Source organism: Symsagittifera roscoffensis, chromosome 9, assembly GCF_963678635.1.
Source record: "Symsagittifera roscoffensis chromosome 9, txSymRosc1.1, whole genome shotgun sequence".
Taxonomy (NCBI): Eukaryota; Metazoa; Xenacoelomorpha; order Acoela; family Convolutidae; genus Symsagittifera; species Symsagittifera roscoffensis.
In genome coordinates, this window is record NC_087070.1 from 49,862,454 (window position 1) to 49,873,297 (window position 10,844).

At 39.3% G+C, this 10,844-nt stretch overlaps 1 protein-coding gene across 1 annotated transcript; it reads left to right on the forward strand.

Annotated features, from left to right (window-relative positions):
- Positions 1–3,844: 3,844 nt before the first annotated feature.
- Positions 3,845–6,584, forward strand: LOC134854523 (double zinc ribbon and ankyrin repeat-containing protein 1-like). The gene is made up of 2 exons (XM_063870819.1): positions 3,845–5,756; positions 5,971–6,584. Exons 1-2 carry the CDS (start codon positions 3,846–3,848, stop codon positions 6,238–6,240), a joined length of 2,181 nt encoding a protein of 726 aa, XP_063726889.1. The 5' UTR covers position 3,845; the 3' UTR covers positions 6,241–6,584.
- The last annotated feature ends 4,260 nt before the right edge of the window (positions 6,585–10,844 follow it).

Here is a 10,844-nt window from a genome sequence, read left to right on the forward strand (position 1 = left end):
AGAGTTGAAGTGAACATGGGCGGTGGAAATGGCTTGTTAACCACGAACTTGGGAGTGATATGGAAGCTACTAACACCCTCCTGGTGTCCACATCCCCATGCGAGTCTAATCGAGGAAACCACCGAGCGAGTGAGGTTAGCACCAACGGAAGATGAAGATCTGACGAAGTTGAGTGTGCTACATAAGCTAATCACGCCCCAGATGTAAGAGCCAAGCGAAAGGACGAGCGACCCCGGGTCAGCAAAGAAATTGGAGCCGGGTAGCTGTCTGGATTCGACGTGTGGGAACGGAGAGCACATCTGCGATGGACGGTCATGCGTCAGAATACTGTCGTTTCAAAAAGAAGACCTGGTCACTTGGTTCGAAGACATCACAGAAAGGGAGAAAAGTGAAGTGCAAATAATAGCGGAATGTTACGCGAGAACCACGGTGAATATAGCGACAGCTCTCGGATTCTTCTCGAGAATGTGTGGTCTGCAGGCACTGGAGAGACTGGAATCTGAACATCATTTAGTGACGGCGTTGAGCGTAGAATCATGGCCCGGGGTGTTGCAGGTGACTCAAAAACACATCCGGAGCTGGAAAGTTGGTCTTGAGGCGGAAATGGGATTTCCCATGAGCGAAGCTTATGGCTTGCCATTGAACGCGAAATCGCTGATAGGGTCAATGATGGCCAACTTGTGCGGAAGTCACTACCCGCTACACATGGCGATGGTGGAAGTGTCCAGCCAGAGAATACTGGTGGACAAGGCCTTCTCGGTGCCCAAGTGCGTGAGGTTGGCTCGGATGTCGCATCACTCGCACAAGTTGTTGAGAAAAATCAAAGGGACAGTACCAAAAGAATTGAGAGATGACTTAAGCGAAATTTGGGGAGAAGATCTTCTGAAGTTGGAAAGAGAAAACACAAGCGATCACGAGAGACAAAACGTGATCGGAAAACCTGTGGGAAGTACTCCGAACCTGGAGGATAACGACGCGATGCACGAGAAAATGATGGAGCTTGAGCCTCTCTTGGAAGCCTCAGGGGAGCGTAATCTCAGGAGCATTGAGATCTCTCATGGGGAATGCCCATGCCACTGTTTGGCACAAACGGTGTGGTATCCAGATCACAAGAACCTTTGCCTGGTGTGGGATGTGGAAGAGATTCGGTCGATCGGACTACTGGATCACCGGCAGAAGGTGACGCTCTTAGTAGTGAGTACGATGTTAGCTCTGAGATGGATAGAAGAGAATATAACGAAGTATCGGGAGGCGACGACGCCAACGGCTGAGTCAATATACGCGATAGACTACAGCAGGAGACTCGAGTTGTTTGAGACTGCGTGCAAAGTATTCGCCATACCGACGGAAGTCAGGCACGTATGGAGTCGCTTGAGGTACTTTCCATGGTTTCGGGCGACACTGACGTCTTGGTTGTACATGACAACGAAAGATCACATGAGAAAACATCAAAAAGAGTATCGACAGTTCCAGGCCGAGATTGGGCCGGAAGCTTTCAAGAGACCCCTGCTAACCCATCGTAATGCGATCACGGCAGGATGGAAAAGAGTGGGTAAGATGTCTAGAGACAATACCAAAGCGAGGGAGTCGATACTAGAGGAAGACCTGGCGAAGAACGTGAGCTTGAGCCTGCACAACTCCTTTTGCTTGAACCGAGAAGCTAGGGTGAAGGCACTACCCAACCAAGCAAAGAGGTTGCAGGAGCAGAGAGAATGGATGCGATCCTATGAACAGCTGAAGGCTTGGGAGGAGATTGTGATTAGTTCCGATGATGAAGAGGAACTGTTGAGACAGTTTGCCGCATCTAGCACTTCAGGATGCAATACCTCCAAGGCGAAGAGTACAAGATGAATGGGCAGATCGGATGGATCTTGAGTCTTGAGAGGGAAGGGGGGCTTGAGCGTGGATTCGAGTGAAACTTGGACTCACGAAAAAGAAATTTTAACAAAGCAAATATTGTTACTAATATACTATATTTATTATATAAATCGAAATGCTGCAATGACAATTTCCTGATTGAATAGGACAAAAGAGATTTTAAAATGATTGGCTTGAAAAGCGAAAGTTCAAGGGTGCAGGTGTATGCAGATTTTGGTTGCTGTTTAGCAATAGTGTGAAAATTTTAAATGGCTGTGAATTTTGGGGTGTAGATAAGCTTAAATCTGCTGCAAACTTCTGTAAATGACCACTGGCACTGTATCTTGAGCAACACTCGGTTTTTCTGGGACTCACTGGCAGAGGACAGCGCGCGATGAGGACATCGATCTCGAGTCCGGGGAGTATGTGCCAGTCGGTCATATTTGGAAGTTTGACCTTGAGAGGAGCAAAAAACACTTGATTTTGGAGTGAAATTTAATTTTTCAAAATTTCGAATGGAACCTGTCATGCACGATTTTCTCGCGAGAACTGAAAATCAGAAAAAGAGATCAGAACAATTTCAGAACAATTGAGTCGCATACGCGGGAAAGTTGCAAGAAAAAGCAGTAGGAAATTGCTATTCGCAATTTCCATCACTATAATAATCGAGAGTAGAGCTGTCCCATCTGTGACAGAGACGAGAGCATTCCCTCGAATTGGATTATAACGACTGGAGTATTATTCGGAACTGGACTAGAGTGAACCTTCGGTGGAAAGGTGGACAGCTTGAGTGTCCTAATGGTTCACAAGAAAACTATTGTCTAGAGAGTAAACTCGTTCTCATTGTTAAAACTATAAAACATTAGACTCATTTAGTTGCGTTATTTAATTCTTGAGTTAATTACCGACTGGATTATTTCCCACTTCTTGAGCGTGCTACTATGTGAGTACAAATTTAAATTCCTAGAGTGTGTTTTATAATTGTTATGTTGAGGTAAGGCGAGTTTGAGGTTGATCCATCTGAAATGGATCAAAGTTCCACTGTCTAATAAAAAAGTAACTTAACGGATTGTTCCAACCCGGTTTTTAACGGCGTTCATGTATTTTGGGTATCTAGAGACCTAAGTATGGGGACGTTTCTAATTCTAGAGTGGGGGGATATTTTAGTAGTAGCCTTTAAGCTGTAACGGGTCGTAGTCTCAATGTCACAAGCGAACCGAACTGGCTCCGACCGTTCTTGAGGTAGAAAAACACAAGAGATAGTGTCCCTGACCCTTGAGCCAGTGGTTATAGGGCCTATTTTTCTTAAGCCTCATGTGTGACTGCAGTAGACGAATGTTACATCCTTCAGCCTTCAGGATTTGTCCAATCGTTCAAATAACGTTCTTATTCCTTCTAAATCGCCAATTCGGAAGGTTCGCTGCTAAAAATTCGAAATCGCCAAATCTGCATTTTGGCACATTCTGGTAGAATGTCACACTCCGTCGCTGTGTAGTATTTGGGCGAATGTAATTTGAGCGTTCTGGTCGAAGCCGGAGAACAGTAACGTTTTTGTCGACCCGATGTTAGAAAGACCGCCAAAAGAACTGGCTTGGTAGAGACGGTGAAAAGCATGTAGAGCTCTGTTTAGACGTTGGCCAGTCGTCTTAGAACCTAGCTTTATTTTCCGTCGATATGTACTTCCGGGCGAATGTTACAAACGAGTAGAATTAAGGTAACTGACGCCTGCCAGTCGTTAATAGGTACTTTTTCTACGCTCCGTCGCTGTGTAGTATTTGGGCGAATGTTACAATGAATTTATCAGAAATTCGGGCTAACAAATTCTTCTATTACAGGCTAGATCTAATTTTTGATCACAGATGCTCGTAATTTTTCATCGCTTACATGCCAAAGTGCTAAAACTTGTTTGGAACTCTAGAACTGTTGTCGGTGGTAAGTTGCTGCGAAGTCATAATAATGATTGTATATTTTTTCGCCTTTCAGTGCTCATGGTAAGTGGAATACCTGTTCCCTTGATTGTGCCTCTTCGCGTGAGGGGAAATGTTTTGGATGATCAAAAATCTAAGTTTGACATTGACACCTCCAATCCAATTGAACTTAAATGCGATTACTCGAAATTCACCATTTATTATTCCACGAACGGGGCAACACCTGACCTTCCTGGAGGCGACCTCTCAAAATTTACAAACAAATATGATAAACCGTTTCATCTACCGGTTGGTAAATACCTTGTCAAGGCTTTCGCGGTTAACCCACAGGGGCAGAGAAGCTCAATCAACGCGAAGCTTTTCCGTGTCAGCCAGGGTCTGAAAAATTACCAAGATCGGTCGCAAGATGATGATTTCAAGTTCATTAAAGACCTACATAAATCTGAACTAATGACCAACAACGAAAACTGGAGTCCTGATATGTCCAAAAATTGTTTCTATGAGAAGCAAATTATGATTCCAGATGACTTGACTACTTCAAGGCAGAACTTCATTCCTCGAAGCCTGAATCAAGATCCTCAAGTTGGAGCCTTCTGCACTGCTTGTGGGTTCAACGAAATGCGAGGAAGTAAGTTTTGCAGCCGCTGTGGCAAAAATTTGGGTTCTGCTAATAATCTGACAGGCCGACAGTTAAGAAGGGAGATTGATTCTACTAGTTGTTTAAAATGCTATGCGTCGGTTGCTGATAACTCCAGTTTCTGTCAAGATTGTGGCTGCCAGATGCCTAGAGTTGATCCGAGAAATATTGTGAGAAGCATGTCTGGATGGCCAAATGATTGCATGAGCAAATTCTGTTCAACTTGCGGGCATGATAATTCGGCGCTTGATTTGTACTGCTTCAAATGTGGACTGGATTTGGATAGTTCGATACCTCCAGCGTCGATGATTCCATTCGTTAAGTGCACTCTATGCTCCAAGGAGAACGAACAGAAGTCAACTTTCTGCATCGCATGTGGTTCAGTTCTAGTTGTCGCTCCCAGCATGGCAACGGGTCTCAATTCATTTTGCAATCAACAGTACAGCAAATCTACCTTTCCACAGGGTAAAAACTGGGAGCCGGTTTCGATACCGATGGCCAAAATTACATTGAGAAATTCAGTGGCAACTCAGACTGTTGGCCTGCATTATCCAACTGGAACCGAAACTAAGAGGAATGAGTATCACGAAAAATGGACTCAAAGAGAGAAGTATGCCCAGCAGAAGAAACCGAAAGGAAAAACAACCCAATCCGAAAGTACAGGAAGCGGTTTTTGGGAAGCCAATGTAGAGTTTCTCAACACGGCTGTGAGATCTTACGTCGAGAAGAATGCCGAAGCTAGAGTCAAGTTAAGCCAAATGAAACTCAAGGACCTTCAATCTTTCGCCATTGAAACTGGTTCCAGAAGCACAGAATTTGTTCTTAAATTTGAAGTGCGCAATGAGAAATCGGACTCTGATGAAAAGAAGTCTAAAAAGAAGAATGGGAAAAAACAGAACAAAAAACGCGATAAGTCTCCCAGTAGCAGCAGAAGTAGTAGTAAAAGTAGTTCCAGTTCAAGCGATGAAGACGAAAAAGCTTCTAGGAAAAGCTCTAAAAGCAACAAGGATTCCAAGACAGACAGAAAGATATCCTCTAAGTCCAGAACAGAGGGATCGGTCAAATCTGAGCGAAGTCGCGCTTCGTCTGCGCAGTCCTTGTCGAAACTCCTCATAGCTGCAGTGAAGAATGAAGAGGATCCTGATTTCTTAAAACAGTACATAGTTGAAGGAGCAAACGTGAACTTGATTGACCCCGAAAGTGGAGACTCGCTGTTGGGCGTGGCTGTGAAGCATGGGAACGCGAAAGTGATTCCAATTCTGGTCAAATTAGGCGCCGAGGTTGATCAGATATCGGGCAAAGGGGAAACGCCTCTGCATGCAGCAGTAAATGAGGTATGCATGAGTTGTCATATGGCACCATGAAAAAGCATTTGTCTAGATTTTAGACTCGATTAGATTGGTAACACAGCTTAAATTATTTTTAACAAGTTTAAATTATATTGCGAGTGTTGTATTAGTTTTTTAATTTTATCTTGGCTAGACTAAAGTTGGATTCTGCTTTGTGATAAAAATTCATTCAATAAATTCGTTTTCGATGTTTCTATAGGAAGATGTCGATTATGAAGTAGTGAAGACTCTTCTGGAATCCCGTGCCAATCCAAGCAAACGAGACAGCAAAGGACGAACAGTTCTGGATGTTGCAACCAAAAGAGAAGTCGACAAAAAGATTCTCAAGCTGCTGAAAGCTGCGAGTGAGAGGCCGGGATCAGCGGCTAGCGTGGCTTCGTCAAGGCAGAGAGCCAAGAAGTCACATATGCTTCAAGGAGCTACGAAGCTTCCGGCGGGCTCCCCAGAAATTGATCTGGGACAGTTCTAAGAGGCGATGGTGAAAGTTGAAAGATGTTTAATGGACTTGTATTATATTGTAAATAACTGAACATTAAATGTCATTATACTGTAATTCTGTAACATAACGAGGGCTGATTTGATTCAATGTAAATTTAAAACTAATTAGAAAAAAAATCTTTTTTGATGGATCAAATGGATGAGAAGTAAACCATCTTTAACCTCGAGCATTTCCGGTTTTATCGCAGATCAGATCTTTTTGGGCCTCTAAATCTAATTTGTAAATACAATTCCTAATTCACAATTTTATTTCTATTTAGAACTAGCACGAATGTATTTAGATTGAATTGCAAAATAATTCATTTTGTGTGAATACATTTGTTTTCGAGAACAAAATACAAAGAGTGACTGAGAGTGAGTTTTTGCAAAAAAGAATGCGCTCTGTAATGGAAAAGTCGATGAACGCAGTGCATTCCTTTATATAGGTCGTGATGGGTTTCAAAAGATAGTCTTCTGGCTTAGATTTGATGAGTTCTGTTCATTTCCTGTCATAAAAGGAAGGCAAACTCCAGTATTGAACAGCTAAAGTGTGATAAACGAAAAATATGATCAACTTCTAATTTCTAAACTGCATTTTAATTGTCAGATCACCCAGCGGAATAAAAACTTTACCTAGTGATCTAGTTTTTACCCTTGTAATTAGGGTATTGTAGTTGGGTACTAGACTTTTCTCCCGTAAGTAACTTTGTTTGCAGGACTCATCTGGACCTTGGTGCATAATGAATTCAAGTTTCTTCGTGTCTCCTGCACACTTAACCTGTGGGTAAAGAATACGATGGGGTAGCAAATATACTGGGTTCGAACCTGATCCGGACATACTTTTTTTTTGCAAATGGAAATTTTCTGTTTCAAATAAAATTGTCGACCTAATATTTATCTGCTGATGTTTTGTCAGTAAACAAGTTTCATTGTAGTTGCTTCTACTGTTTTATCGTTTCAAAGAGCTGGACGAGTCGAAATTTGGTTTTTACATTGTTTGTAATTTTAGCAAACTGATTTGTTAACTTTGCCTTGTGCATTTTTTTTCGGCTCAATGGGTTTTTGTTGACTTAGTGACCTCCTTTTGCGTCGTTTGAGGACCGAAAAAAAATTAATGTGTGTGTTCAGAGGGGAAATGGGGCTTAATTTTAAAAAATAAGTTTGAGTTGTTTTTTCGTCTTGAAAGGTTACTGCATTGTTTCGGCTTTGTTACCGCTTGGTAATTATAAATTCAATCAACTATCCGGCGCATCGGACCTAAAGATTGAGACTACCGGAACCTGTTTTTTGTTAAGTAGAGTCTGTGCTTTTTCTGACTATCGTCCGTCTGTTTGTTTTTGTTGGTCTATTTCCCTTAGCCCAACTTCAGCTTTCTTCCAAGTTGCTCTAAAACCAAGGCTTGAGACCACAAAGCCCAGCAGTTCAATTCCAGTCGAGACGTTTTTTTTTTGCAAACTCAAAATTTTTGGCTAATTTAGATTATTTTCTGTCTGCTTATTTTTGTCGGCTGATTTCCGATGAAAGGACTTTTGGGAATATTCGGTTTCTTTCAATCATTCCGAAAGTTTCTTGTATAGTTTTCAATGGTAGAGGTAATTTTTTTTGGATATGTTGCAGTTTTTAATGATAAGAATGATTTTTCCAGTTTATTTTTTCCGTATGATTTAAATCATTGTCATTCATTTTTGTATCGCAAGTGGCGGGAAGCTCAGTTTTGCCTGTCTCAAGTTGATTTTTTTATCAAAATAGTTTCAATCTTAAATTGATCATGAAAGTCAAAGATTTAAGACCATTTATTTTTTACGTTAAAATTCGAAAGTGGAGTTAGGCGCTGTCAGATACTTTCGGTGAACTGTCGACTTTTTGGGCGTGGGCTGAAAGCTGTCGGCCCATTTACCTAATAGTTTTTTTTATTAGTTTCTGGTCATATCATTTGATTTTGATTATGCTGTGACAATATAGTTTGAAAACTTCAAATCAAATAATCCGGCTGTTTTTAATTGACCTTTTCACAATGTTAGCTTTATTTTGTTCGGAATATACTGGTTACTCCTTGAGTAGCATGCTGCGTTTATATCTTTTAGGGCAAAATCATTGAAACCATGAGTAAATGCTCATTTTTATTGGTACTTTTTGATCAGTTTTGTTCATCAAACGATTTTTTAACAAACGCTGAACGTAGTTCAGACTCTTATTTAGGTCGTGATGATTTTTTTGAAGTCGTAGTGTGTTCAGGCTCAAATTTTCTTTTTCGCGGTTTGATTTTTGTAAATTTTAGATCATTTATTTTGTTAAAAAGAAGGCAAACTCCACTATGGAACAGCAAAAGTGCAAAGTTCACGGGAAATGTGATCGATTTATAATTTCGCAAGTGGAATTTAATTTTCAGATTTCCCAGATAATTACAAGTTTTAATTATTGATCTAGTTTACTCAAATTGGGTTAATTTTTTCCAAAAAAATGTTATTAATTAATTTTTCTAGAAATTCTAAGACGTTTAGGTCATATATTTGCTTCCCTAAAGTTTTTGCGTCCCTAAAACTTTGTTGGTCAGTGCAAAAGGCTGCTTTTGGTGTAACTTTTTCTTCAATTGTCTAGGTAGTTTCAGCGTAATTATTTATTAATTAAAAAAACCAAAATGACCTTTTTGGGATAAAATTTTGGGATAAAAACCATAATAATTCTGGCGAAGTTTTAAGCAGCTTTTATTCTCTTCTTTTTTCGTATAATCTAAACCCAATTTGAGATAGAAGTGTTTGAAATTTCCAATTTTATTTTTGTCCGGATAATTTAAATCAGCACTGTTTAGAGAAACATTATGAGATCCTAATTCCCTAATAACTATCTCGAATTTTTCGAGTCTAGCAACGCACAATCTAAGTTATGTAAGATAACGAGATAGGCCGTAATATATATAATAATGGTACCCCCTATAACACAATGACCTTTCGATTGAGCTCATTCTTTTCACTAAATGTATCTCTATCGGTGCATGCAATTTAATGCTTCTTTTTTTAAATTCTGATTGGGAGGTTGAACTATATCTAAATTTTGTTTTGACACTCACGGTAAAAACTCACACTCCTAATACAACAAAAAATTTTGGATGATATTTTAGTAGCACCATCTACACATCATTCACTTTGTGGTGACTTTAACATTAATATTTTAAGAAAATGCAAACGACTCTCTGAACTGGTAAGCATATCAAATGGAATCAATCTTCTACAAAATGGAAAACAAGCAACCAGAGAAAGTAAGACGCGTATAGATATGTTTTTTTTTCAATGTAAAAAAAATCAGTAAGCATCTTCAAAACGTTGGTAACTGATCATTATGGAGTAATTTTAAACGCAACATCACAAACATGCAAAAATGAATCTTTTATTACCAAAATGCGACCATGGTTCAAGCTTGAATCGGAATCTTTTCTGAAAGAACTAAATGAGTCTTTATATGAAAATTTATTCGATGTTTGAAACAAAAATTAACCAAATTAATTGCGATGAGCTTTTTTTGCTGTTGAACGTAAAGCTCAGAATTAACATTGAATCATTTTAACATTGATTTAACATTGAATCAGTAAATTTGAATCTCAAAGCTAATTGGGTCGCAAAATGCTGAGTCAGAAAAAAAGAGCATTTTATCAAAACAAATAACGATTGGAATCCAACATCAACAGCAAAGATTTTTTCCGTCTGTATAACGATGTAACATTTGCTACCAAAAACAACGCCCTGGAAGAAAAGAACATAAATGTTGATGAATTTAACGAGTTTTTTTGCAAATTTTGGAGAAAAATTGGCGAGGAATTTTAATACTTTAAAAGAATTAGGAGTCAGAAAGCAAATTAACTCAATGTTTTAGCAGACATAACGCAAACTGAAATTTCAAACATAATCGAATTGCTAAAAATCAAGTTTAGTTTGGATACATATGGAGTTAATCACTATAACTTGAAAAAGATTTGTCCAGTTTTGACAAAACTTTCACAAAAATGTTTGGATAGACAAGTCTTTCCAGACAGTTTCAAAGAAGGCAATGATCTAGACCCATCAAAGTACTGGCCAATTTTTCTTTTACCAGTTTTGGGCCCACAAACGACATTTTCGGTTTGTTTTTCCAAAAATTTGCCTGCGGGGTTTGTAGTGTGTTGGAAGACCTAAAAGGTCAACGAACTTTCGAAAATCCGCCTTATCCTCTTCGAAAAAATGCTGGATCGGCCTCTGAATCAAATTGCGTTTTCTAAATTTTTGCGTTCAAATTAGCTTCTGAAATTTATAGGTTGTCTGGAATTGCTTTGAATCTGTTCTCAGCTGATTGGTTTTTTTTTGCTCTCCATGTTTTTTTTTATAACTGCAACTAGAACGAACAAAGATATTTATCTCAAATTGCAGTTCTTGCAACAATGCATCATTTTGTCTTTTGTCGTTAGAGTGACGACATAGTTGTTCAATTTTTTGCTTGTTATTAATCGTTAAAAATTAAAGATCTGATTATAAATAACTTAAAGCTATCAAATGTTTATTATACGTTCACTTTGATAAGCTAAGCATTATTTGTTTTTTTTTAAAACCAGCTGTGTAAACCATTGTG

Coding starts and splice junctions, on each gene's coding strand:
- LOC134854523 (XM_063870819.1), top strand. CDS start 3,846: ATGGTAAGTGGAATACCTGTTCCCTTGATTGTGCCTCTTCGCGTGAGG. Junction 5,757..5,970: donor TGCATGCAGCAGTAAATGAG/GTATGCATGAGT, acceptor ATGTTTCTATAG/GAAGATGTCGATTATGAAGT.